This window comes from Canis lupus, chromosome 17, assembly GCF_003254725.2.
Source record: "Canis lupus dingo isolate Sandy chromosome 17, ASM325472v2, whole genome shotgun sequence".
Classification (NCBI taxonomy): domain Eukaryota; kingdom Metazoa; phylum Chordata; class Mammalia; order Carnivora; family Canidae; genus Canis; species Canis lupus.
In genome coordinates this window covers 923,905-945,884 of record NC_064259.1, presented here as the reverse complement: position 1 = coordinate 945,884, position 21,980 = coordinate 923,905, and the positions used below count along the sequence as shown (strand labels likewise).

Sequence of the window (21,980 nt, the reverse complement as noted above, 5' to 3'; positions counted from 1 at the left end):
CACCCGCCGGCCCGCCCGTCCTCACCAGCCTCGTTCCCCGGCCGCCGCAGCCAGGCCTCCGGGTCATGGTTGTGGTGCCCCGGTCGGGGCTGCTGGGCTCTCAGGCCTCTGCGAGCACACGGCGCGGGGGGGTGGTGCCCAGGAGGACCCCGCGCCGGGCTCCGTGTTCGTGGGGAGCAGCCCGGCTCCTGGAGAGCGGGGTGTCGAGCGGCGGCCACAGGCGGGCGGATGCGTCCTGAAGCCCTGTCCCTCCCTAGTCTTTCAGGCTGCCCGAGGGCGAAGAAGAGCGGCATAAGGATAGCGCAGAGCAAGGAAGACAAGGAAGACCAGGAGCCCATCAGGTACCGGGCGCGGGGGGCAGCGGGTGGTGGGAGGGTGGGGGCCCGCAGGCCGGGGAGCCAGGGAGCACGGCCTGGGACACCTGCCGCCCACGGACGCACCGTCTACACAGCGGGCCGTGTGCCCAGCGGCTGCCATGGGCCACACTCCCCATCCGGGTGCAGAGAGCAGCTCACGGACTGGAGGGCGGGGGCGGGTCCACGAAGGCCCCTGATGCGTCACCGCAACACTGAGACCAGCGGTGGCCGCGTCCCGGCCTCTCAGGGGACTCCTGCACCCCCGCCGTCCGCCCAGGCTGTCGCCCGGGGCCCAGAGTCCGCGAGATGCCCCCGGCATCGCCCGCCTGCAATGTTCGCCTCCGACTCTGGAGAAAAGTTTTCCATGAGAACAAACTAAAAATTCATTCAGATGAAAATTGTCAAAATACCTGCGACTTAACAGAGTCCGGGGGTAACGTGAACGGTGCAAGAGCACGTGTTTCCCACAGGCCGGCCACCCCCCCCCCCCCCCCGCCCCGCCACGAGCGTCCTCGGCCGCCACCCACTGCCAGCCCCCCCTTCCCTCTCCTTCCCTCCGGCCGACCAAGCGGGCTGTTCTGGCCTCGCCACAGAGGCCACCCGGCGAGCGACGCCCCGACACAGCGTGTGGCTTTGCTCCCCAGGTGTCCCGTTCCCGGGTGTGACGGCCAGGGCCACATAACCGGGAAGTACGCCTCCCATCGCAGCGCGTCCGGGTGCCCCCTGGCCGCCAAGAGACAGAAGGACGGGTACCTCAATGGCTCGCAGTTCTCCTGGAAGTCCGTCAAGACGGAGGGCATGTCGTGCCCCACGCCGGGCTGCGACGGCTCGGGCCACGTCAGCGGCAGCTTCCTCACGCACCGCAGGTGAGTGGCTCCCAACCCAACACCCCTGCTCCGAAAGAGCAGCGGCGACGCTGCCGGCAAAGCCATGACCTGCCCTGGCGCAGGCGGGAGACCCTAGAGCGGGTAGAGAAGCAAGTCCCAGTCCCGCCCCTGGATCAGCGGAGGCTCTCGGCAGAGAACCTGCTGGAATTGTGCGCGGGCACCTGTAGGGTCATCCCCAGGCGGCACCTGGCCCGGGGTCTCACGCCGCAGCCTGGACGCGCCCGGGAAGGCCAGTCTTGCCGTGAATCGTTACCGCCCACGCTTCCGTGTCTGCAAGCCCCTCGAGCGCCGCAACACAGGAGGCCCGCCTGTGGCTCCCCGTGGAAGGGTCGGGGGGTGCGGACAAATCAGGCCAACAGAGCGGGTTGGACGTGGGGTCCCCGGCTTCTCGGAAACCAGGCCGGCAGGAGAAACGGGGGAAAGGCACGTCCAGCACGGGATGAACAAAGATGCCGCAACCCCGCGTCCTAGGTGTTTGGGGACGGGGACACTGAGCCTTCCAAGGTTCCTTGAAAGGAAGGTGGCTTTTTAATTGTCAAAGGAATTCCTCAGAGGTAGGAAAGTCCGACGGGGCCAGTGGGGCCCCCAGCCAGCAGCCCGGCCCAGTGGAGCCTGCGGCCCCCCAGAGGTTCCCAGCGTCCGGGAGCAGGGACGGATCACGCTGCTAGTGCTGGACGGCCAGGCCCAGGGGACAAAGGACGACCCCCCGCCCGGGCTTGGCTGCCTGCCCCAGGGCCAGGAAGCCTCCCTGCTTGGCCCCGGAGGTCCCCGGATGTGACCCGCCTCCTGGCCAGCGGCTGTGCTCGATGAGCCCGAGGCTCGGGGGTGGGCGCCGCGTACCTGCCCGCGCAGGCCTGGGGGTGACGTGTCGGGGCACTCGGAGGGTGTGGGGGTCAGGGGCCTCTGGGCAGAGGACAGCCGTCGGGGGCTTCACTTGTCCTCAGGAGCGGCGAACAGCCGCCTTTCGCCAGCCAGGCCGGAGCAGGGCCACGGAGGCGCCCGCGGGCAGCCGTCCTGAGCGCACGGGGCTCGGCGTGGCCCCGCTGCCGGAGGGTGGGCTGCGCAGGAGGGACACAGGCGGGTGCGGGAGGAGGGCATGGAGGGCGCTGTGCGTGGAGCCCCTGCACTCCCGCCATCTGTCCTGTGCAGGGGCCCCGCTCAGTGACCTTGGGCAGCGCCCACCCTCCACCCCAGAACTTCGCCGTCTGCCTAGGCTGACACGGTGTCTGCGGGAACCCTCGCTCCCCGCGCCTTCCCGCTGCCTGGTGCCCACCACCCACTCTCTCTTCCACGAGTCCCCTCCCGCAGGGACCCCGACGAGCGGGCTTGCTCCCCTGAGACTGGGGTCCTCCAGGGGCCCCGTGTGGCCGGTGTCAGACGTGCCCCCCGCAAGGCTGAACCACATCCTCCTGTTCTCATTTATGCTGCTGGGCGGGCAAAACTGATTCCCTGAAGGCGTGAGAGCAGACGCCGGGCGGCGAGCACCTGGCCGAGCACCCGGCCAAGCCCCCAGCCAAGCACCCAGCAAGCACCCAGACAAGCACCCAGCGAAGCACCCAATGAGCACCCAGCCAAGCACCCAGCGAGCACCCAGCCAAGCCCCCGGCTAAGCCCCCAGCCAAGCACCTGGCCAAGCCCCCGGCCAAGCCCCCACCAAGCCCCCGGCCAAGCACCGAGCCAAGCACCCAGTCAAGCACCCACCAAGCACCCAGCCAAGCACCCACCAAGCACCCAGCCAAGCACCCAGCCAAGCACCCGCTAAGCACCCAGCCAAGCACCCAGCCAAGCACCCAGCAAGCTCATCCACACCCGCTCCTGGGGTGGTGGCCCCGCCATGAGGAGCGACTGGCTGCCCCTCAGCCAAAGGCCTCGGTCAGGAGGGGCCCGCAGACAGCCCCGTTGTGGCCCGGCCCCCTGTGCTGTGAACGCAAAGCAGGTTTAGAATCAAAGGGAAGCCTCCGCTGACACAGGAAGTTCCTGTTATTCGTCTTTTCCCCCCAAAGTGTGAGAGCCTTGCGAGGCGGGAAAGGACCGAGGGTCATGGCGCCAGGTCGTAAACGGTAGATGAAACCACTTCGTCTGTTTTGTTCGGGGGGGGGGGTGGTCAGCAGGGCTCCAATCGGGGTCCTGAGTGGAGCCGCTGAAAAGGACATGGAAAAGGTCCTATTGCGTCTCTAGGGCAGGCTGGCTCTCCCTAAAGAAGCAATGGTGAAAATGAAAACCAAGTCATTCAAAACCAATTTTTTTTCCCATATAAATCCGGCAAATTCCCTCTGGGATACGCTGCTAACACCCCAGACAGGAGGAAAGTAAGATCCCTCGCTTTCTGATGATGCGGCACGTTTTTAAGACTCACGGCCTCCACCATTCGGGAACGCGTCCCAAGAATTCGGGAGTGAGCAGCTGTCCCCACCGCTGCCCCCCCTTCGAGGCCGGCCCCCAGCAGGATGAACACTGTCCCCGAAGCAGCGGCAGTGAGGCCCGTGGAGGGAACCCCCAGGGCTGTGCGGAGGGTTCCAGAAGGTCCAGTTGGGGAAGCAAGGCAAGGGGACTGGGACCGCAAGTGGCCTGAGATAGGGCAGAGGGCAGAGGGCAGGTGTCACAGGGGCGAGCGACGTGGTGGCTGCAGGAGGAGGAGACGGGGGCGCGACCAGTACCTCCCAAGGGCTCGGGCGGGTGGCGCAGCCTCAGGGACTCAGAGCCCACGTGCTGCCAGGGAGGAAAGAGCGGGGACAGAGGGGACAGAGCCGGGCGGCCCAGCAGGCGGAGCTCGGGCGAGGGCAGGGCCCGGCGGGGGTCCGGGGGCAGGTGAGCGGCCGGCGGAAGCTGCTGTAGAGAGGGGCTGAGCCGGCAGGACAGGCCCGGGGACCCAGGACCCCAGGACCGCCCCCGCCGCCCGGGGAGCACGCGGTGGGCTCCCCCCTCGCAGCCAGGGGTGCAGGAGGGCCACGCAGACCACAGCCCGGCACAGCCCTGGGATGACGCCGGGCGCAGGGGTCACTAGAGGGGGAGCGCCCCAAGACCCCGACCTGGCTGTGGAGGGATAGGACCATCCCTCCCCTCCCGGCCCTCCTCACCCGCACTCCTTGTCCCTGCGCCTTCCTGTTCCCTGGAACACGCCTCCCTCCACATGCCCCTCTGCCGAAGAGGCTCCTCGTCCTTCAACAGGCTGCCCCCCGGGGCGAGCACCCCCACCTGCGTCGACCCTGAGTCGCGCTCAGGTCCCGGGACACGGGTACCACAGTATTTCCAGCTCGAGACCAGGGGCGGCTCAGCGGGGCTCGTGGGCAGGGCAGAGCAGGACTCACACCCAGGCCCCCGGCATGGCATGTCGACCCAGCGGCGTCTGGCCTGGTCCCTGTCCCGGCCGCCCCCTCTTGCCCCACTGCAGTCTGGGCGGCGTCTGGCCCGGGACCATTTGCCGCAGACCCAGCGCCTCACTGAGCCTGGCACCGGCACCTAGGAGACGCCTCCTGCGCTGTGCGGGGTGCGGGGTGTGGGGTGCAGGGCGCCAGGAAAGCCCGGGGTCTGCTGCAGACAGGCGGGCGCAGGCCCGGGGCGCACCGGGGGATGTCGTCTGCGCTCGCCCCGCTGCTCCGAGTGCGCGGGTGCTCCCACCGCCTCCATCTCCTCCACCCCAGGACATGAGGAACAGGCCGCAAACCAGAGCCACTAGGTCTAACCCTGCAAGGTCACCAAATAATCTTAGAACGAAGCCTTCTTCTCCACTGGGCTGGACCAAAGAGACTTTTTTTTTTTTTCCACAAAGATCACGTCCTAGTCCCTCTAAAACGTTCGCACCCGGACCCTAGGACCCGATTTACTTTATTCCCAGCTTCCTCGCAGTTCATCACAAACGGGAGAGAGCCTGTCCTCGAATGTTTATTTTGCTTGACACTTGCCAAGAGAATCACGTTAAAAATAAGCCACCAGCCTGAGAGCTTACTCCGCGGGTTACTTTTATGATCGATCTTCTCCTGAAGGCTCTGCAGGAGCACCTTCCCTCCCCGGCACCCCCAGGGGACCCAGGGCAGCATCACCAAATGCAAGGGACGCTGGGAGATGTAGTCTCCCCAAGGGGCACTGGAAGATGTAGTCTTCCCAAGGGATGCTGGGAGGTGTAGTCCCTCAAGGGGCACTGGGAGATGTAGTCCACCTTGGGGATGTTGGGGAGACGGGGTCTTTGTGAGCCCAAGCAGAGGAAGGCTCTGTGCTACCCCGTTTCCGCTAGATGTTAAGAAGCCACTGGTTATTTTTACAAACATACGTCACTGAACCACAGCGCCCTGAGATCCGCATGGTCCCGATTTTAGAGATCAGAAAACCAACAGCAAGAAGGTGAGACTCTCTCCCCTGGGCACTCGGCCTTAAGGAGAGAAGTCTGTCCGGTGGGTGTCACCCGTGGACCCCTGCGTGCACCTGCGGGACCCGCCCAGGATGCTCACAGCACAGGCATCACCCGTGGACCTCTGCGTGCACCTGCGGGACCCGCCCGGGATGCTCACAGCACAGGCATCACCCGTGGACCTCTGCGTGCACCTGCGGGACCCGCCCGGGATGCTCACAGCACAGGCATCACCCGTGGACCTCTGCGTGCACCTGCGGGACCCGCCCGGGATGCTCACAGCACAGGCATCACCCGTGGACCTCTGCGTGCACCTGCGGGACCCGCCCAGGATGCTCACAGCACGGGCATCACCCGTGGACCTCTGCGTGCACCTGCGGGACCCGCCCAGGATGCTCACAGCACGGGCGTCACCCATGGACCCCTGCGTGCACCTGCGGGACCTGGCCCAGGATGCTCACAGCACGGGCATCACCCGTGGACCTCTGCGTGCACCTGCGGGACCCGCCCAGGATGCTCACAGCACGGGCGTCACCCGTGGACCCCTGCGTGCACCTGCGGGACCCGCCCAGGATGCTCACAGCACGGGCGTCACCCGTGGACCCCTGCGTGCACCTGCGGGACCTGGCCCAGGATGCTCACAGCACGGGCGTCACCCGTGGACCTCTGCGTGCACCTGCGGGACCCGCCCAGGATGCTCACAGCACGGGTGTCACCCGTGGACCTCTGCGTGCCCTGCGGGACCCGCCCAGGATGCTCACAGCACGGGCGTCACCCATGGACCCCTGCGTGCACCTGCGGGACCTGGCCCAGGATGCTCACAGCACGGGCGTCACCCGTGGACCTCTGCGTGCACCTGCGGGACCCGCCCAGGATGCTCACAGCACGGGCGTCACCCGTGGACCCCTGCGTGCACCTGCGGGACCCGCCCGGGATGCTCACAGCACAGGGACTCGGGGAGGCCTCGGGAAGAGAACTGCGGCCCACTCGCCTACTAGGCTTCCTCTGGGCCTCTTGGGTTGTGGAGGCGGGGGGGGGGAGGTCCCCTGCTCTTGTCCAGGCAGAGGGGAAGCAGCGGGGGGCAGACCTCTCCTGCCCAGCTGGAACAGCCCTGCCCTCGGCCCCCCATGGAGACGTCCGCCTCTGCAGGGGGTCCTCTCACAGCTGGGACCGCGCCCCTCCCTCCGAGGCCACGTGCACACCCAGAGGACCCGCCCAGAGGACCCTCAGGGAGCTCCCAGGTACTCTCTCAAGACCTGTGATGACAAATCCAAATTCCACAGCTTCGGGGAATTGGCGGCCTGCCAAGCTAACTGTGCTCCAAGCTGTGGATGAACCGGGGGCCCTGTCGCCTCGGGAGCACTCCCCCTGCACTCTGTGCGGCCCCCTGGTCCCTCACCCTTCCCTGCGGACACTTGTCCCCTTTCCCAGCCGCCCTGGGTTGTCTCCTCTGGCTTCTGCTGCCGGCTGCAAGAGGCAGGACGAGACTGGAGGTCATGGCCGGAGCTCCCCAGACCACGTGGTGGTTTTCTGTGTCAGGAAGGCGCGTGGAACGCATCATGCTTCCCTTCACCACACAAGGAGAGCAGTCTTCTCAGTTCCAGATCTCTTTCCCAGAGAAGGAGGGGGAGTGGGCTCGGGTGGCCCATCTCCAGGAGGAGCTGAGCTGCCAGGGGGATGGAGATGTTCATCCAGGGCCAGACGGGGATTTTCTGGATGGGGGTTTGCTGGAGCCCCGCTTCTGAGAAGGTAGCCAGGCCCCCACTCCCCTCTGGCCACTCTGGTCATCTTACCAGGTGGCCTCGTCTGCAGGGAGAGGTCTCCGTGCTTTGTTCGTGGCCCACTTGCTGGCCCAGGATTTGTGTTGTTGCCGGAGGAGCCTGGAGGCAGGGTCCACCCCGCAGAGGCGCTGTCCTTTGTGCGGGACGGGAACTCCTCAAGAAGAGGGGGTACAGGGAGGTCTTGCTGAGGAAATAGCTCTGCTCCTTGGGGATGCATGTGGGGCTGCAGAGCCCAGGCCCCCGACCAGAGCCGCCCGCACATCCTACCCCTGCACGCACCCCAGAGGGAGAGAGCGAGCCTCACCAGGGCCCACGGTGAAACTCGACTCCGGCTCCTGGACACTCACTGCCTCCCAGGTACACGCTGGTCCTCAGAGCTGTTTCCACGGACGGTCGTCCTCACCGATTCCCCAGCGGCATGAGAAAGCCTTCGGGAGATTTGAATCCATGACCCTTTGCAGCCGGCTGTCTGGACGTGCCCCGTGGGGCTGGTCCCCTCTGAATGGCCGCGTGCTGACCGCCGCCTCCGAAGGCCCCTCGGTAGTGAGACTCCTGCGTTGTAATCTCCACGTTCCAGTATTTGACAGGAAGCATCTGGGAGGGAGAAATGCACCATCAGCCCCAAACTGCGACTCCCCCCAAAACTCCCCCAAGGCCGAAGGTGAAGGTCGCATCCACTGACCCTCCGTGGCCTCAGGCAGCAGGTGGCCGCGGTGCTGGGTTTGTGGGTGGCCTGGTCTCGTGGTCACAAGAACTTTCGTCCTGGACCCAAGTCACACCTGCACCTCATGCGTCTGTCCCCGGGTGGCCAATACACATCCGGCGGCCGCTGGAGGCCCACTTACCCTTCAGGGGTCCTGGGCAGCAGCCAGTGGGCTCCCGGCTCTGCAAAGTGACCACAAGCCCACGGCTTAAACCTCGCCCAGCTTCCACCTCTGCTCGTGCGTGTCGGACGCCTGCCCCGGCCCCGGGCCCCTGCTGGGGTCTCACGAGCCTGAAAGCAAGGTGTGAACAGGTGTGTCCTCACCTGGAGCCCTCCGCCCGCCTCAAACGCCTTCAGGTCCTCGGGGCTCCGGAGCCACCTCCCACAAGCAGGTTATTTTGCGCTCAGGCCTTAAGTCAAATAAGTCGTCATACCGTGTCTGCCTCAGAAAACGCAGCCAGTGCTTGTAGAGGGAAGACCGGCCAATGAACAAGCAACAAAATTATTAATTCAAACAAGCTCATCTTTATCTCTGGTAAACAGATGAAGAAACTGAGCACACGGGCGCCCACGGGCACCCACGGGAGCACGGGCACCAGGACCTCGACGCCGCGGCCGGTGGGCGCCCTCAGACTGCACCGCGGACCCCACGTACCCCTCGGTCCCCATCACCACGACGCCACCCTCAACTCGTGAACAGATCCTAGGTTTTCAGGGAAACAGCAGTTTCTAAAATGTGACGCTGTCATGCGAATTCCACACGTCTGTGTTTTCTGTGCCAATTTCTGTTCTTCCTCCGCGTGAGGCAAGAACGTAGCCTGGTTCCAGCCTGTGCTGCCCGCGGTCGCCGAGGGGGTACCCCGGAGGCATCTCGCCCCTCGGGCCCTGCACCCCGCAGTCCGCTGGGCTCTGTCCTGGGCACAGGCACCCAGACCACTTGACCGGGAGCGGCGGGCTGGCGGCCACTGGCGCTCACCGAGGTCTCTCCTCTGTGCCCTCGCTAGCTGGACGGGAGCGTGTCCCGGGGTCTCCGGGGCCCCCCCTCCTGGCCCAGCCCTCTCCGTCCTCCCTCTAGCCCTGCCGTCTTGGTCCAGGCCCACGGAGGTGCGCGGTTCCTGCAGATGCTGCATCGGCAGCTCCAAACGCCTCGCCCGTGACACTCGGATCTGATGTTGGCCGCAGAGCCCGCGGAGACGGCAGGTGCTGCATGGTGCGACGACGCGGCCTCCGGGACACGGGAAGATCACAGGCGCTGGCGGCTGCACGGCTCCGGCTCTCAGGGCCCAGGCCGCGGGCGCCCCCGGAGCCCCGGGGAGGAGTCAGCGCCGTCTCTCTGGAGTCACTGACACCCCCTGCAGCCGGGCTCCCTGCCACCCTGACCCACACGAAGGGGAGAGAAACACCTCGGACGGACGGACAACGCAGGCGCCCGGATGGACGCACGGAGGTTGGAAGTCAGGAGCGAGACCGCAGTGCACGGGCCCCGGGGACCCTGTGGTGGGATGCAGGGCGAGCTCGGAGACAGAGCCGGAGGGGGACGCCTCTGGAAGAAGAGCGGGGCTCCGGATGCCCGGCCTCGTGCCCCCAGCCCTGGGGTCCCCGGCACGCGGGAAGCGGGAATGCCCGGTGCAGGCCGAGGCCTTTCGCCTCTTGCTCCGGGGCTGCTGTGGCCCCAGCCCTGTCCCGGGTGCATCCCCTGTGACCCCCAGATGAGAGAGGACCCCCCACATCTGCAGGGCCCCGGGACAGGCCTCGGCAGGCACCACTCGGAGACGGGAATGAACAGCCAAGGAGGACCAGCTTTCCTAGGAGGAAAGCACTAAGTAACGGGCTAAAAGCAAAACAGACCTTAAAAAGGAAAGGAAAGGTCAGAGAAAACGGACATTTCTGGAAAGAAAAAGATTTTTTTGATTTGTCATTAGATAGAAAAGGAGACTAAATAGAATAGTGTGACTTACTCTCTTCTTAAGCCAAGAGAAATCAAGGGAACAAGAAAGATCTTTTTAAAACAGAGACAAGGGGAATAAAAAGTTGAGTGAGAAGGTCAGCGTGGGAAGCTGAGGAAATCTCTCTTAACTTATAAAAATGAGAAAAGAAGACAGTCTTTAAAAACCAGGGAAAGAATTCCTGGGGCTACCAACCAGCTCGCTGGAGACTCCAGAAGGCGGGAGGGAGGAGGAGCCGAAGAAAGATGCTCACCAAGGAGAGCCGGGGAGCCCGGGCGCCAGAGAATCCGTGACACGGCCCCGTGATGGACACGGTCCCTGGGCAGCCGAGGCAGCACAAGGGCCCGCTTGGGCGCCTCCCGGGTGCTGGAGGTCAGGGCACGGGACACGGTCCCCAGGCTGTCCTGCGGGGTGAGCCTCCTGCCAGGTGACACTCCTCCAGGTGACACTCCCGCCAGGTGACCCTCCCACCAAATAACCCTCCTGCTGGGTGACACTCCTGCCAGGTGACCCTCCCTCCAGGTGACCCTCCTGCTGGGTGATGCTCCTGCTGGGTGACCCTCCCTCCAGGTGATCTTCCCACCAGGTGACCCTCCCACCAGACGATGCTCCTGCCAGGTGATCCTCCCTCCAAGTGACCCTCCTGCTGGGTGATGCTCCCACCAGGTGACCCTCCCACCACATGAGTCTCCCACCAGGTGACCCTCCCTCCAGGTGACCCTCCTACTGGGTGACGCTCCTGTCAGGTGACCCTCCCACCGGGTGACCCTCCTACTGGGTGACGCTCCCACCAGGTGATGCTCCGCCAGGTGAACCTCCCACCAGGTGACCCTCCCTCCAGGTGACACTCCTGCTGGGTAACGCTCCCACCAGGTGACCCTCCCTCCAGGTGACCCTCCCACCAGGTGACCCTCCCACTTGGTGACCCTCCCTCCGGGTGACGCTCCCTCCAGGACGGCCAGCCTTCCCCACGGGCAGCACAGCAGCGCCCTGCCCTCTCCCCACACGTGCGGGGCTGGGTGTCTTGCAGCCCTAGAGTGCCGGCCTCAGCGTCTGGCCTGTCCTCCAAGTCGCCTGGCAGACAGGGTGGGGCTGTAACGGCGTCAGCAGGTGTCTCTGCTGCAGGCCCAGCTGCACGGCAGCCGGATCTCATCTCTTGCAAGTGGCAGCTCCACAGGAAGAGGCTGGTAGAGCCAGGTGCGGCAGTGAATAGTAGGATAAAGTGTCGGGGAGTGATACTTGGCTTGCGAGACGCTGCTTGCACCCGGGTGGAGTTCTGAGCCCCCAGCACCGCCTGCTGGGCTGTCCGAGTCCTCCGTCCCTAAGCTCTGTGCCCAGTCGCTCCGCGGGCGGCAAACGGCCAGGGGGCAGCACGTGCCACCCTGCTCCCAGCCCCTTGCTTCCTCCCAGGAACACGCCTCCCCCTGCCTCCCGGCCTGCCAGCCCTCCTGAAGGAGGTCCCTTGGGGTCAATGACCTGTCTGCCCAAGCCTCCCCACTCCCTCCGGAGCCTCCACCTGGAAGCCACTGGACTTGCCGCCGCTGTCCTAGGGCCTGGGCGACTGCAAGCTGCGGGGGCCACAGGTTAAGTGTCCGGTGCCCGGAGTGACCCCAGCTAAGACTGTGACTTCCCAAATCCCCGCCCAGAGCAGTGCAGTTTTAGTTAGAGGACTTTGCATGGTAGCCCACTGGGTCCTCGAGGGAACCACACTGAGCACCCCGGGTCCCTGCCTCGACGGGGACAGGCAGCGCACATCCCCCGCGTCCTCCAGCCGCGTGGGTGCCGGGGATCCTCTGGACCTGACCCAGGTCCCCCACGCGTCCCTGTGCGCTGGGCGAGGGGGCTCATGCTGGAACAGCCACAGCTCCGTGGGCCTGTCTCTGCCCCGACTCGGTTTCCCAGCTTTGGGGGTGACTCCTGGCGTGGTGCATCGTCTGCACCCTCGCTGCCCCTCCACGCTCTGAAAACTGAGAAAAGCAAGGGGCGGACGATGGAATCGGGCTCCGCGAGTCCATGCACCCTGGGAGCCCGTGTATAAGCGGTTCTGGGCTTCCGCAGGCTCAGGCCCGCAGCCAGCATTCTAGGTGGCCACGAAGGACCCTCGTGCGCCCACTCTGCGGGCTTTGCCTCACCGGTCCCCCCCCTTTGCTGCTTTGCACCCACACGCTGGGGCATCGCTCAATTCTGATCACTTCTTCTCAGGGCAGGAGGACTCAGCCGGGGAGGTTCCCCAGGAGCAGCCGGACGGGGTGGCCAGGAGAGCCCTCTGGGGACCAGCCCCGGTGAGCGCAGACCGGGAGCAACGGTGGCCGGGACGCAGGCTGCCCAGGTCAACCGGGCGTCCCCCCAGAGCCGGGGCCTGGAGACAGGCCAGGCCTGCGAAAGCGGGCGGGGGGCCGACGCAGAGGAGGAGTGGGCCCTGCCTCACAGGCCACCGGGACTGTGCTCTCGAGAAGCCGGTGACCCTTCCCCGGGGAGGCGGCGGTCCGTCCTCCGTGGGCCGAGCAGGCCGGAGCCCGGCTGGGGGACCATCCCGGGTCACTCTGGAGAGAGAACCTGGGAAGGAGCATCCACGAGGCCGGGCGGCAGCATCGGGCGCCCCAGGAGGTGCCCAAGCCCCTGGGACGGCTCGGTGCCCCCCTCCGCTGCCCACCGTCCGCCGGGCACAGAGGCCCTGCGTGCCCGCGTTTACCCTGGGGACTCACGCCTGTTAGTCTAGAAGCACCATCAGCAAACGCGGTTCACGACGGGGTCCCGGGAAGGGCGACAGGGCAGAGACGAGTCGGCCCCTCCCAGACCCTCGGCAGCAGCTGCCGAAGACTGACCGACCGCTCACCGCCGGCTCCTCGAGGACGACATGGACGTCGCGTGGACTGTGCGAGGATATTTAGCAGCCTCCTCACGCGCACGTACCGGGTGCTGCTCATAACCAGCTAAGCCACGCCGTCGTCGGGTGTTGGATGGACAGAGGTGCGGATGAGCCCCTGAGAGCGTCCCCATGCCATGGACACAGTCCCTGAGGCCCTGAATTACGACGGAGTACGCACCCGTGCGTGTGTGATGCATACATGGGACATGGGACACGCAGCTGTATTCGCGCGTACGGTTTCCGTGTCATGGGTACACCGAGTGCCCGGTGAACCTGCTCGGGGGTGCCAGGGCCCCCGGTGGGTCCCTCTGGGTGGCGGCCGGGTGGGGGGGAGGGGCTGAGCCCTAGGGCAGGTGTGATGGGGCCCAGGATGCGACTCGTCCTCCATGCACACGGAGCGCGTCAGGGAAAGAGGCAGGGGAGCCATCCTGGGAGCACAGTGGTCAGACGGGGACCCCGGTCCAGGTGCAGAGCGCGGACCCGCAGGGGACGGAGCCTGGGCAGCGGCAGGAAGTCTGCAAAGAGGCTGCACATGGGATGTCAGTGGCAAAGGGGTTTGACACATTCGAGCGGGATCGTGCCCCGGGGGCTCTGTTTTCACACGTGCGGCCGCCCCCGCCCCCCATAATCGACTGGAGGGAGGATGGGGCAAGGGACGGTGGGGGACACCCAGATGTGCCCCGAGGCAGAATGGCCGGATGGGGCTGAGCTCGGTGTTCGATCCTCTGCATTTGTGCATTTAAAATCAACTCGACTCAGGCCTCGTGTAGGTTGGACACTTTCCATCGCAAGGAAGTCCCCATAGCCAGGCGGTCACTCCCCAAACCTGCCAACAGCCCCCAGAGGCAGCAGGGGAGGGGGCGCGGGCTCCCACCCCAGAGCCCGGCCGCCACGCCGTCACCTGAGGTCCCACCCGCCCGCCCACCCGCGTGTCAGCCCAAGCTGTCCCCAGGCCCCGGCAGACGCGGCCACCCTCGTGTGCAGGGGACACCCCCCCCCGCCCGCCCCACTCGGGCTTGCTTCCCGTTTGCCAAAAGCCCTTTGCCCGCACCCCAGCTGATAAAAAGACGCGGCGGCGTGCGTTGCCCCGGACGGTCTGTGCAGGCTGGGGGCCTTGCCGCGTCCTGTAACTAACGCCACTTTGCGTCCTGTCCCCAGCTTGTCGGGATGCCCGCGGGCCACGTCAGCCATGAAGAAGGCGAAGCTGTCAGGAGAGCAGATGCTGACCATCCGGCAGCGAGCCAGCAATGGTGAGCAGCCCCCGGCCGCCGCGAGGGGCCCCAGCACCCCGGGTCCGGCTCCTCCGATGCCTCCCGAGCCCCAGGCCCCGGACCAAGGCAGCGCGCCTGCTTGGACAGCCCGGGCGGGGTGATCCTGGCACACCTCAGAGGCCGGTCACCTGGGCTGGGGCGGGCGGCCATCCCCAAACACGTGGCTCCCCAGAACCCACGGCCGCTCCCTCTGCTCTGCCCCAGGCCCTTTGCCTCCCCCACGCCCGTCCCCTCCCTCCGTGCCACCTCCCAGCTGGCCTCCCGGCCCGACCACCCGCGAGCACCGAGCACCGTGTGCCCCCGAGACGAGTGCGGGGACTACGGGGGGAGGGGCAGCGGGGGCCCAGCCTCTCTGTCCTTCTCAGCCCCATCCTCGTGAACCCACCGGCTTGCACGGGTCACCTGCAGCCCCGAAGCCCATAGTGGTGGAGGTTCTGTGGCCACTGGGGCCGTGGCAGAGGGAGACGGGTGGCTGTGCTGCCGAGGGGACGACCAGGCCACACTCGCCCTGGAAACAAGGTCCTTTCCATAGGTTTTTAAAAGGGACGTGCTCCAAATTTTTGTGACTTCCGTTGGTGATTTCTGTTTGAAAGGCCTCCTTGCACCAGGGCGGAGACGCGCCCACAGCAGAGGGAGGGAGGCGAGCCCGGGCCACGCCGCGCTGCCTGCTGCGGGCCGTGAGCTCACTTCGAGACTCGACCCCGTGTGCTAAGTCTGGTGTCTTTAAGCAGAAACACGCAGGCTTGGGCCTCGACAGGGCAGCGGACGTGGGAGCTGGGGCTCGGAGGTGGGGGCAGCTACCGCGGTGCTGGCGGAGACCTCGCAGGGCACCCCCTCCCCGGGACCGCCGGACCGAGGGCTCTGCAATGGCTCAGCAAGCTGTGGCCTTGGAGGGCGGGGTCTGGGCCCCTCGGCAGCGCCCGGGGGGGCCGTGGGCGCAGGGCCGACCGCGAGGCTGGGGCAGCAGATGCCCTGGGCAGGATGCAGACCTGGACCCCCGGTCCCTGGACCCCTCCTAGGAGCTGGTGCCGCGGCTCAGGCCCATGGACCCCTCGCAGGAAGGCCAGCCGGGCCGGGGTCCCCGCACCCCTGTGGTCACCTGACAGCCCCTGCCAGGGCCTGACAGCAGCTCGGGACCTCTCTGCGCGGCCTGCACTGAGCGGCCCTTAAGGCGAGGCCGCCGCGGACCAGAGGGCGGCCAGGGTCCCCACGTTGTTGTCATGAAGGCTCGGGCTCCGGCCTCCCCGTTTCCACTGCACACGCTCTGAGCCGCAGGTGAGAAACCGCCACGGACGCCGCTTCCAGAGCCCCGCAAATAGCCGTGTGTTCCGGCAAAGTCCTTGGGCCCGCGGGGCCGTGGACGACTGAGACGTGAAGGCGGCCTCCATGGGCCGGGGTCGGCGCCAAGCAGGAGAGGGAAGAAGCCGGGCCACGGATCCGCAGACCCTGAGGACGGGCCTTCCCAGCGGCGGGGAGTCGGGGGCACGTCTCTGGGCACCCCCGGCCCCGTCTCTCCCGAGGGGCAGCGGAATCCAGAGCCTTCTGTCGGGCAGCGCTGCTCTCAGGAAGACCCAGTGCTCTCCTGGAGGTGCCAGACGGCTTCATCCCACGGGAGCCGCCCGTGCCGTGGGGGTCCGCGGGGCCGCCGTGCACCCGCCTGTCTGCGCCCCGTTCCAGGGTCTGGCCATGGGCGGGTCTCTGTTGCGGGTTCTGTTGGGCTCGGGCGCGCGGGGAGGAAGCCGCGGAAGCTGGTCCCACCGGGCTTCCCGAGCCCCCGCCACCACCTGTGGTTTCTGGTCAGTGCCGAGGTCAGAGCCATTCCGTCCTCGGGAGCACGCTCCTTACAGCGCCCAGGCCGCGGCATCACAGGGCCCGTGGGGCCCACTCGCGGGCAGGGTGTCGGTACTACATGAACGCCCCGCCCCCCTCGGCAGGATGCCCACCTCCAGGACCTAAGCCTCTGGCTCCGGAGCTGCCCTAGCTCCCCCCGCCCCCAGTAGCGTGAGCATGAGCGCTCACCTGACGCGGCCCTTACACACACGTGACCACTGTGCCCGAAGCCCCCCGCGCCCACACGCTGGCCCACCGTGAGCGCCCAGCCCCGGGCAGCCTGCCGTTGGCTTGGCGGAGCCGACCACCCGGCCGCTCTGGCGCCAGGCCTCCTGGCTCCTTGGTGCCGGGTCCCCGCTCCGCGCAGCCTAAGTCCCCGGAGCTCCGGCCCAGCCCACGTCCCTGCGTCCCTCAGACTCCCCCTCCGCCCTGCTCCCACGGGGTCGGCTCATCTGATGCTGCACGAGGTCACCGCGCTTTCTCTCTCCCACGGGATTGTCTCCCGAAGCCGCCGGAGCAAGGAGGGGACGGTCGTCACGGGGACTTTGAGGGACCTTTACTTTCGTGATGCCGACTTGCGCCAGGGAGCTGACGTGCCCTGCAGACTCGCCGGGTGGTGACGCTCTACCTGTGGGTGGGTTTGCAGCGTGGACGCCCCTCCCGGATCTTACCAAGTGGCCCTTTCGGCCCAGGTTTTGATGGACGGACATCTCAGGCGCCCGCCCGCACACAATGTTCAACGTGTATTGTGCACTTATATGTCTGAGGCCGTTTAATTTAGAATAAAAATTTAGAGGACAGCCTTAAGACCGGCACAAAGGAAACGTGGATTTTAATTCTTTACTATGAGGCCCACGGCGCTCGACCACATACAATGGTTTTGCTCTCTCTTTTCCTTTTAATGACGTGTCAGCTCACCGCGCGGAGCCAGCTGGACAAAGCCCGTCCATGCCACGTTTCAGGGAGACCCCGGGGGAGCACGGGGCCCACAGACGCCCGGGGGTCGCTAGCCGCTCAGGCAACAGCTGACCCAGCAGGCTTCCTCAGCAGCCACTTGGCGAGCCTCAGGAGAGGCCGCTGTCCCCGCAGGCCGAGCTGGGTCAGAGACGGACCATCGCGCAAGGGGCAGCTCGAGGCCCAGGAGACCAAGGAAGTCACTCGTCACAAAAGTCGTACGTGGGAAGACAAGGGGGCCGGGGCCCGGGTCTGTCATGTGTCAGACCCCGGGCTGTGGCCCTCGCCGTCCCAGACGCCTGCAGGATGGCTCAGACACGCGTCCGCCTTCGGGAACGGTCCAGCCCGGGCCGTGTGCCCTCTGCCGCTGCTCACGTCACGTAGAAGGTCGTCAGGGCCGGACGCTCTTTTGCAAACACCCGAATCCACAGGACGCCCCCGGGGAATCCTCGGGGATTCCAACCATAGGCCGGGGAGACCACGTTGGCCTGGCCAAACCTCTTCTCGAGCTCACGTTTGCCAGAATCTGGGCCCCGGATGAAGGTGCTGACCTTCCGGGGTGTTCTAGATGCTTCACCATCTATCTGCCGCCGAGGGTGTTGCGCCCCTGACAAACCAATTAGGATGACTTCACTGCGATGCGTAGGTCCCCCACGGACCCCTGGGCTTTGTGGTCCTCAAACCGCCTGTCCTGAAACGAGGTGTTTCATTCACAATCCCACTCGCACACTCTCAATGGAAACGCGCCACCTTGACGCTGGGAATGGGCAGGTGCACGGAGCGTATTTCACGCTTCCTTTGAGGAAGTCTCCAAATTCCATGTGTGGATCCGACGGCGGCCTGGGGCCGCACTGAGCACAGGAGGCAAACACAGGACGGCTGCCTGTGGTCCTAGAAGCGGCGACGGCCCCTGGCGCTGGCGTGGGCCTCGTGTTCCACGGAAACCACCCCACACAGTGGCAAAAAGAGAAGATTTAAGACCGTTCAAGCCTAGGACACTGAAGAAATAGGACACGAGGAACTTGCTCGGAAGTCTTAGCGGACGCTCAGTGGGAACATCCAGCAGCACAGCCACGGCGCGGAGGGACCGCCGCGGCCTCGCTCACGCAGGAGGTGTTGTCTGGGCGCTTGGCCTGCTTGCAACTCACGGAGCGGGCGATGAACCCTCGCCAGGTGACAGATGGCTTACAAGCCACGTTCTCAGGCGTGGGTGCCACACGCGACATGCAGGAGCTCGCTCCGCCCGAGGCCTCCCTGGACGTTGCCGCAGAGGTCTGGTCCCATATGGCAGCGGGGACACAGCCGGCCCCGAGGGAGGGCCCAGCGCAGTGCACTGTCCTGTGAGATGGGAATGCTTTCCGAGATGCATCGATGGCGCCCGAGGAGTTGTACTGAGCCCCGCGACACGCTGGCCAGGGACGCGCACCTGGGGCCTCCAGGCCAGGCCAGGGACATGAGACCCAGGCTAGTGGTCGGCAGGCCTCGGCCGGTCCCTCTGGGCGGGAGGGTGGGGGACGGTGGGCAGGCTCAGGCTCCGCCTGCAGAAGGAGATTCAGGAGGAGGGACCCGCTCCCCCCACCCCTGGCCCCCCTGCCTCTGCAGTGTCCGCGACTCGGCCCTTCCCTCCAGGTGGCCGCTGCCCTTCTGTCTGCAGACCCGGAGAAGGGCCCTGCCCTGGGCCCCCGAGGTCTGGGCCATGTGCCTTTCCCAGGGGTTCCCATAGCATCCCCTGCTGTGCCTGGTGACTGTGTCCCTGGCGTCAAGGGTGACGGTGGCTGCAGGCATCCCGCTCTTCTTCTCGAGCACACGCAGCCACGTGGCACCCAATTGTCAGAAGGACAAAGGGCCTGGATCTGTCCCGCCCTGGTGCACCCCACTGCCAGCAACCAGCGCCCTGAGCCGGCGGAGGGAGACCTGGTCCAGGTGCCCAGTGAGGCCCGAGAGGCACAGCCTTCAGGGCACACACAGGGGCGCACAGCCCCCAGGGCACACCCGAGGGCACACAGCCCCCAGGGCAGAGCCTCCAGGGCACACTCAAGGATGCACAGTCCCCAGGGCACACCCGAGGGCACATCTGAAGGCACGTTTTCCGCATCTGAAGAGAAAGGCTGTTTGCCTCCATTGTCCATCCCGGTCGGGGGCTTGCTCACCTGTGGGCAGCGGTGTGGGGCCTCATTTCCGGGTGACAGACACGGATGGACAGACAGACAGAGAACAGACCAGGGCGGCAGGACATGGGCTGGAGCAGGTCACCACCTGTAGGAGCGGCCGGGCCGGGGCGGGTGGGCTGTCCGGGAGACGGCACCCTGGGGCGTGGGGGAGGAGGGCGGCGGGAGGCGTGAAGGACATGCAGACTGTCGCTATGTTCGCTTAAATCCAAGAGGTATTTTTCCAGCCAATTCAGTCCCAAATGCAAAAGGAACCAAGAGACAAGCGCGCCTCCGCCCGCGGTCTTGCGCCCGAGGCCCTAACACCTGCTGTCGCCCCCACAGGCATAGAGAACGATGAGGAAATCAAGCAGTTAGACGAAGAGATCAAGGAGCTCAACGAGTCCAACTCCCAGATGGAGGCCGACATGATTAAACTGAGAACTCAGGTAACAGTTTTTGAAGCCCACGACATTAGCCGCCCGGCCCCGGGGGCGCCCCCGACTGCCTTTCCTTGGGCTCCTGGCCCCCCTCCGCCCCCTCCGTCTCCCGTCCCGCTCGTGTGCTGACGCCAGTGGCTCGGCAGCGGGACGCCCTGGCGCACCGTGGCCGTGGGGCCGCCTGCTTCCCGCCCGCACCCACTTTAGTGGAGCCCCCGCGGGCCGGGGTCCCCGCGCTCCTCCCGGGACACGGCAGGCCCTAACGCCCTGTGGCCTCTGCGTCCCGGAGGGCCCAGGCCCAGATGCCCAGGGACAGGAGGGAGGCGGGGAGGGAGGGAGCAGCCCTTAGCGAGCACCTACTGGGTGCCCATTTGCAGGGCTGAGGTCCCACCGTGCACCCACGATGGCTCACCGCAAGTATCCTCACTCTCACGTTACCCACGCGGAGCCTCCTTGGGCTCAGCCAGGGCGCATGCGGGCGGCCACAGCTCAGAGCCTCCTGTCCCTCAGCCCCACGCAGCGCCCCCCTCCGTGCCCCCACCACAGCGGCTCAGGGTCTCGGGCCGCGTGGGCGCTGGGACTGGGCTCTCACAGCGCTGCCGTCCCAGGTAAGGGGAGGCACCTCACCCTGGAAGAAAGCGGGCTTCTTGCCCCCCAACCTCCCGTCCCTGCAGACCCCTGCTAGCAGCTGACACTGCGGCTGGAGGGTGAGCGGACAGGCAGCGGGCACCCCCACGAGCACTTGGACCTGGTGTCAGCTCAGCAGAGCACTGGTGCTTGTTCTAGGGGCTCCGGGCCCCAGGCCGTGCTCAGGGACAGATGAGGCTGTGGCCGTAGGAGCCCCGCTCCCCGCAGCCCTGGGAGAGCTTTTGCCTTTTGACCTTTGGCCAGTGCACACATAGCCTCCCTGCTCATCTCAGAAAGTGCTGGAAGGTTGGTGGTCCTGCAGCTAGGCCTCATACAGTCTCTGGTGCCCTCACTCCCTGTCGGGGACACCAGGATGGGGTGACCCGCGGCACTCTGGGTGTGTGTTCCCTCTGACCAGACATGCCGGCAAGCGCTCCCGGGGCCACCTGGCCATATAGGGACAGCCCAGGACGTGCACACTGTGCACAGAGCCCAGCCCTTAAGTGGAACAGCCACTGCGGGGGGGCAGGGGGGCAGGCTCCCCTGCTGCGCCCCCAGGCCATGGCCCTGCCCAGAAAATAGTCAGAACAGGGGCACTTTCTGGGGCTGCGATGGCGGGGCGGCTGCCCTCGGCTCAGGTCATGGTCCCGGGGCCTCAGGATCGGTGGAGCGTGTGCCCTCGGCTCAGGTCGGGGTCCCGGGGTCGGTGCAGCATGTGCCCTCGGCTCAGGTCGGGGTCCCGGGGTCGGTGCAGCGTGTGCCCTCGGCTCAGGTCGGGGTCCCGGGGTCGGTGCAGCGTGTGCCCTCGGCTCAGGTCGGGGTCCCGGGGCCCTGGAGCCAGGCCCCACCTCTGACTCCTGCTCCACAGGGAGTCTGCTTCTCTCTCCCTCTCCTCCCCCTGCTCGTGTGCACGCTCTCTTTCAAAGAAATAAATAAAATCTTTTAAAAATACAGTCAGAACAGTATGAAGAATTACCTATATTTTAACATGATCACACGAGTGACTCTTAGCTCTATTTTGTTCTGGGTCCTACGTTTCCCCTGCGCCTCTGCAGCCGGGCAGGCTCACCCACAGCTGCTCAGGGCCTCGGCTCTCAGGCATTTAGGGAGGACGCGGCCTCAGCCTGGGTCACCTGTGTCCTCTCCGCGGGCTCAGGGGCCCTTCCGGAGGAGCTCCCTTGGCCTTCCTCAGCGGGCGTTGCCGCAGCCCCAGGACCCGGGTGGCTCTAGGATCTAGGAGGGCGGCGTCTGTCTCCTCCCCTTCCACCGGCCTCACCAGCAGCGGCGAGCCCCACCCTCCCGCCACTGGGGGGAGGCGGGGCCGTGGCAGGGAGGCGGGGCCTGATGGCAGGGGGCGTGGCTCTGGGGCAGGGAGGCGGGGCCTGATGGCAGGGGGCGTGGCTCTGGGGCAGGGAGGCGGGGCCTGATGGCAGGGGGCGTGGCTCTGAGGCAGGGAGGAGGGGCCTGATGGCAGGGAGGCGGGGCCTGATGGCAGGGAGGCGGGGCCGTGGAGGGGGCGTGGCTCTGGGGCAGGTAGGAGGGGCCTGATGGCAGGGAGGCGGGGCCTGATGGCAGGGGGCGTGGCTCTGGGGCAGGGAGGAGGGGCCTGATGGCAGGGAGGCGGGGCCAGGGGCAGGGAGGTGTGGCTGTAGGAACAGGGAGGTGGGGCCAGGGGCAGGGAGAAGGGGGCTGGAGTCAGGGAGGCAGGTCAGGGAAGTAGCACCTTGAGAAGGAGGCAGAGGCCGGGGTCAGGAAGGCAGGTGCCTGAGGGGGGAGGCGGGGCCTGGGGCCTGGGGCCTGGGCGCTGGGCGCTGGGCGCTGAGC

General features: G+C 66.4%; 1 protein-coding gene across 26 annotated transcripts in view; it reads left to right on the top strand.

The window, feature by feature from the left end:
- MYT1L (myelin transcription factor 1 like) overlaps positions 1–21,980 on the top strand; it is a 404,498-nt gene that overhangs the window by 378,352 nt on the left and 4,166 nt on the right. For 23 of the 26 annotated variants that reach the window (XM_049095648.1, XM_035700367.2, XM_025454778.3 and 20 more), the window contains 4 exons: positions 258–341; positions 1,001–1,222; positions 14,046–14,137; positions 19,435–19,544. In XM_049095648.1, coding sequence (XP_048951605.1) covers positions 258–341; positions 1,001–1,222; positions 14,046–14,137; positions 19,435–19,544 — 508 coding nt within the window. The remainder of the gene's footprint in view (positions 1–257; positions 342–1,000; positions 1,223–14,045; positions 14,138–19,434; positions 19,545–21,980) is intronic. The other 3 variants (XM_049095655.1, XM_049095659.1, XM_049095661.1) reach the window with 1 other exon arrangement.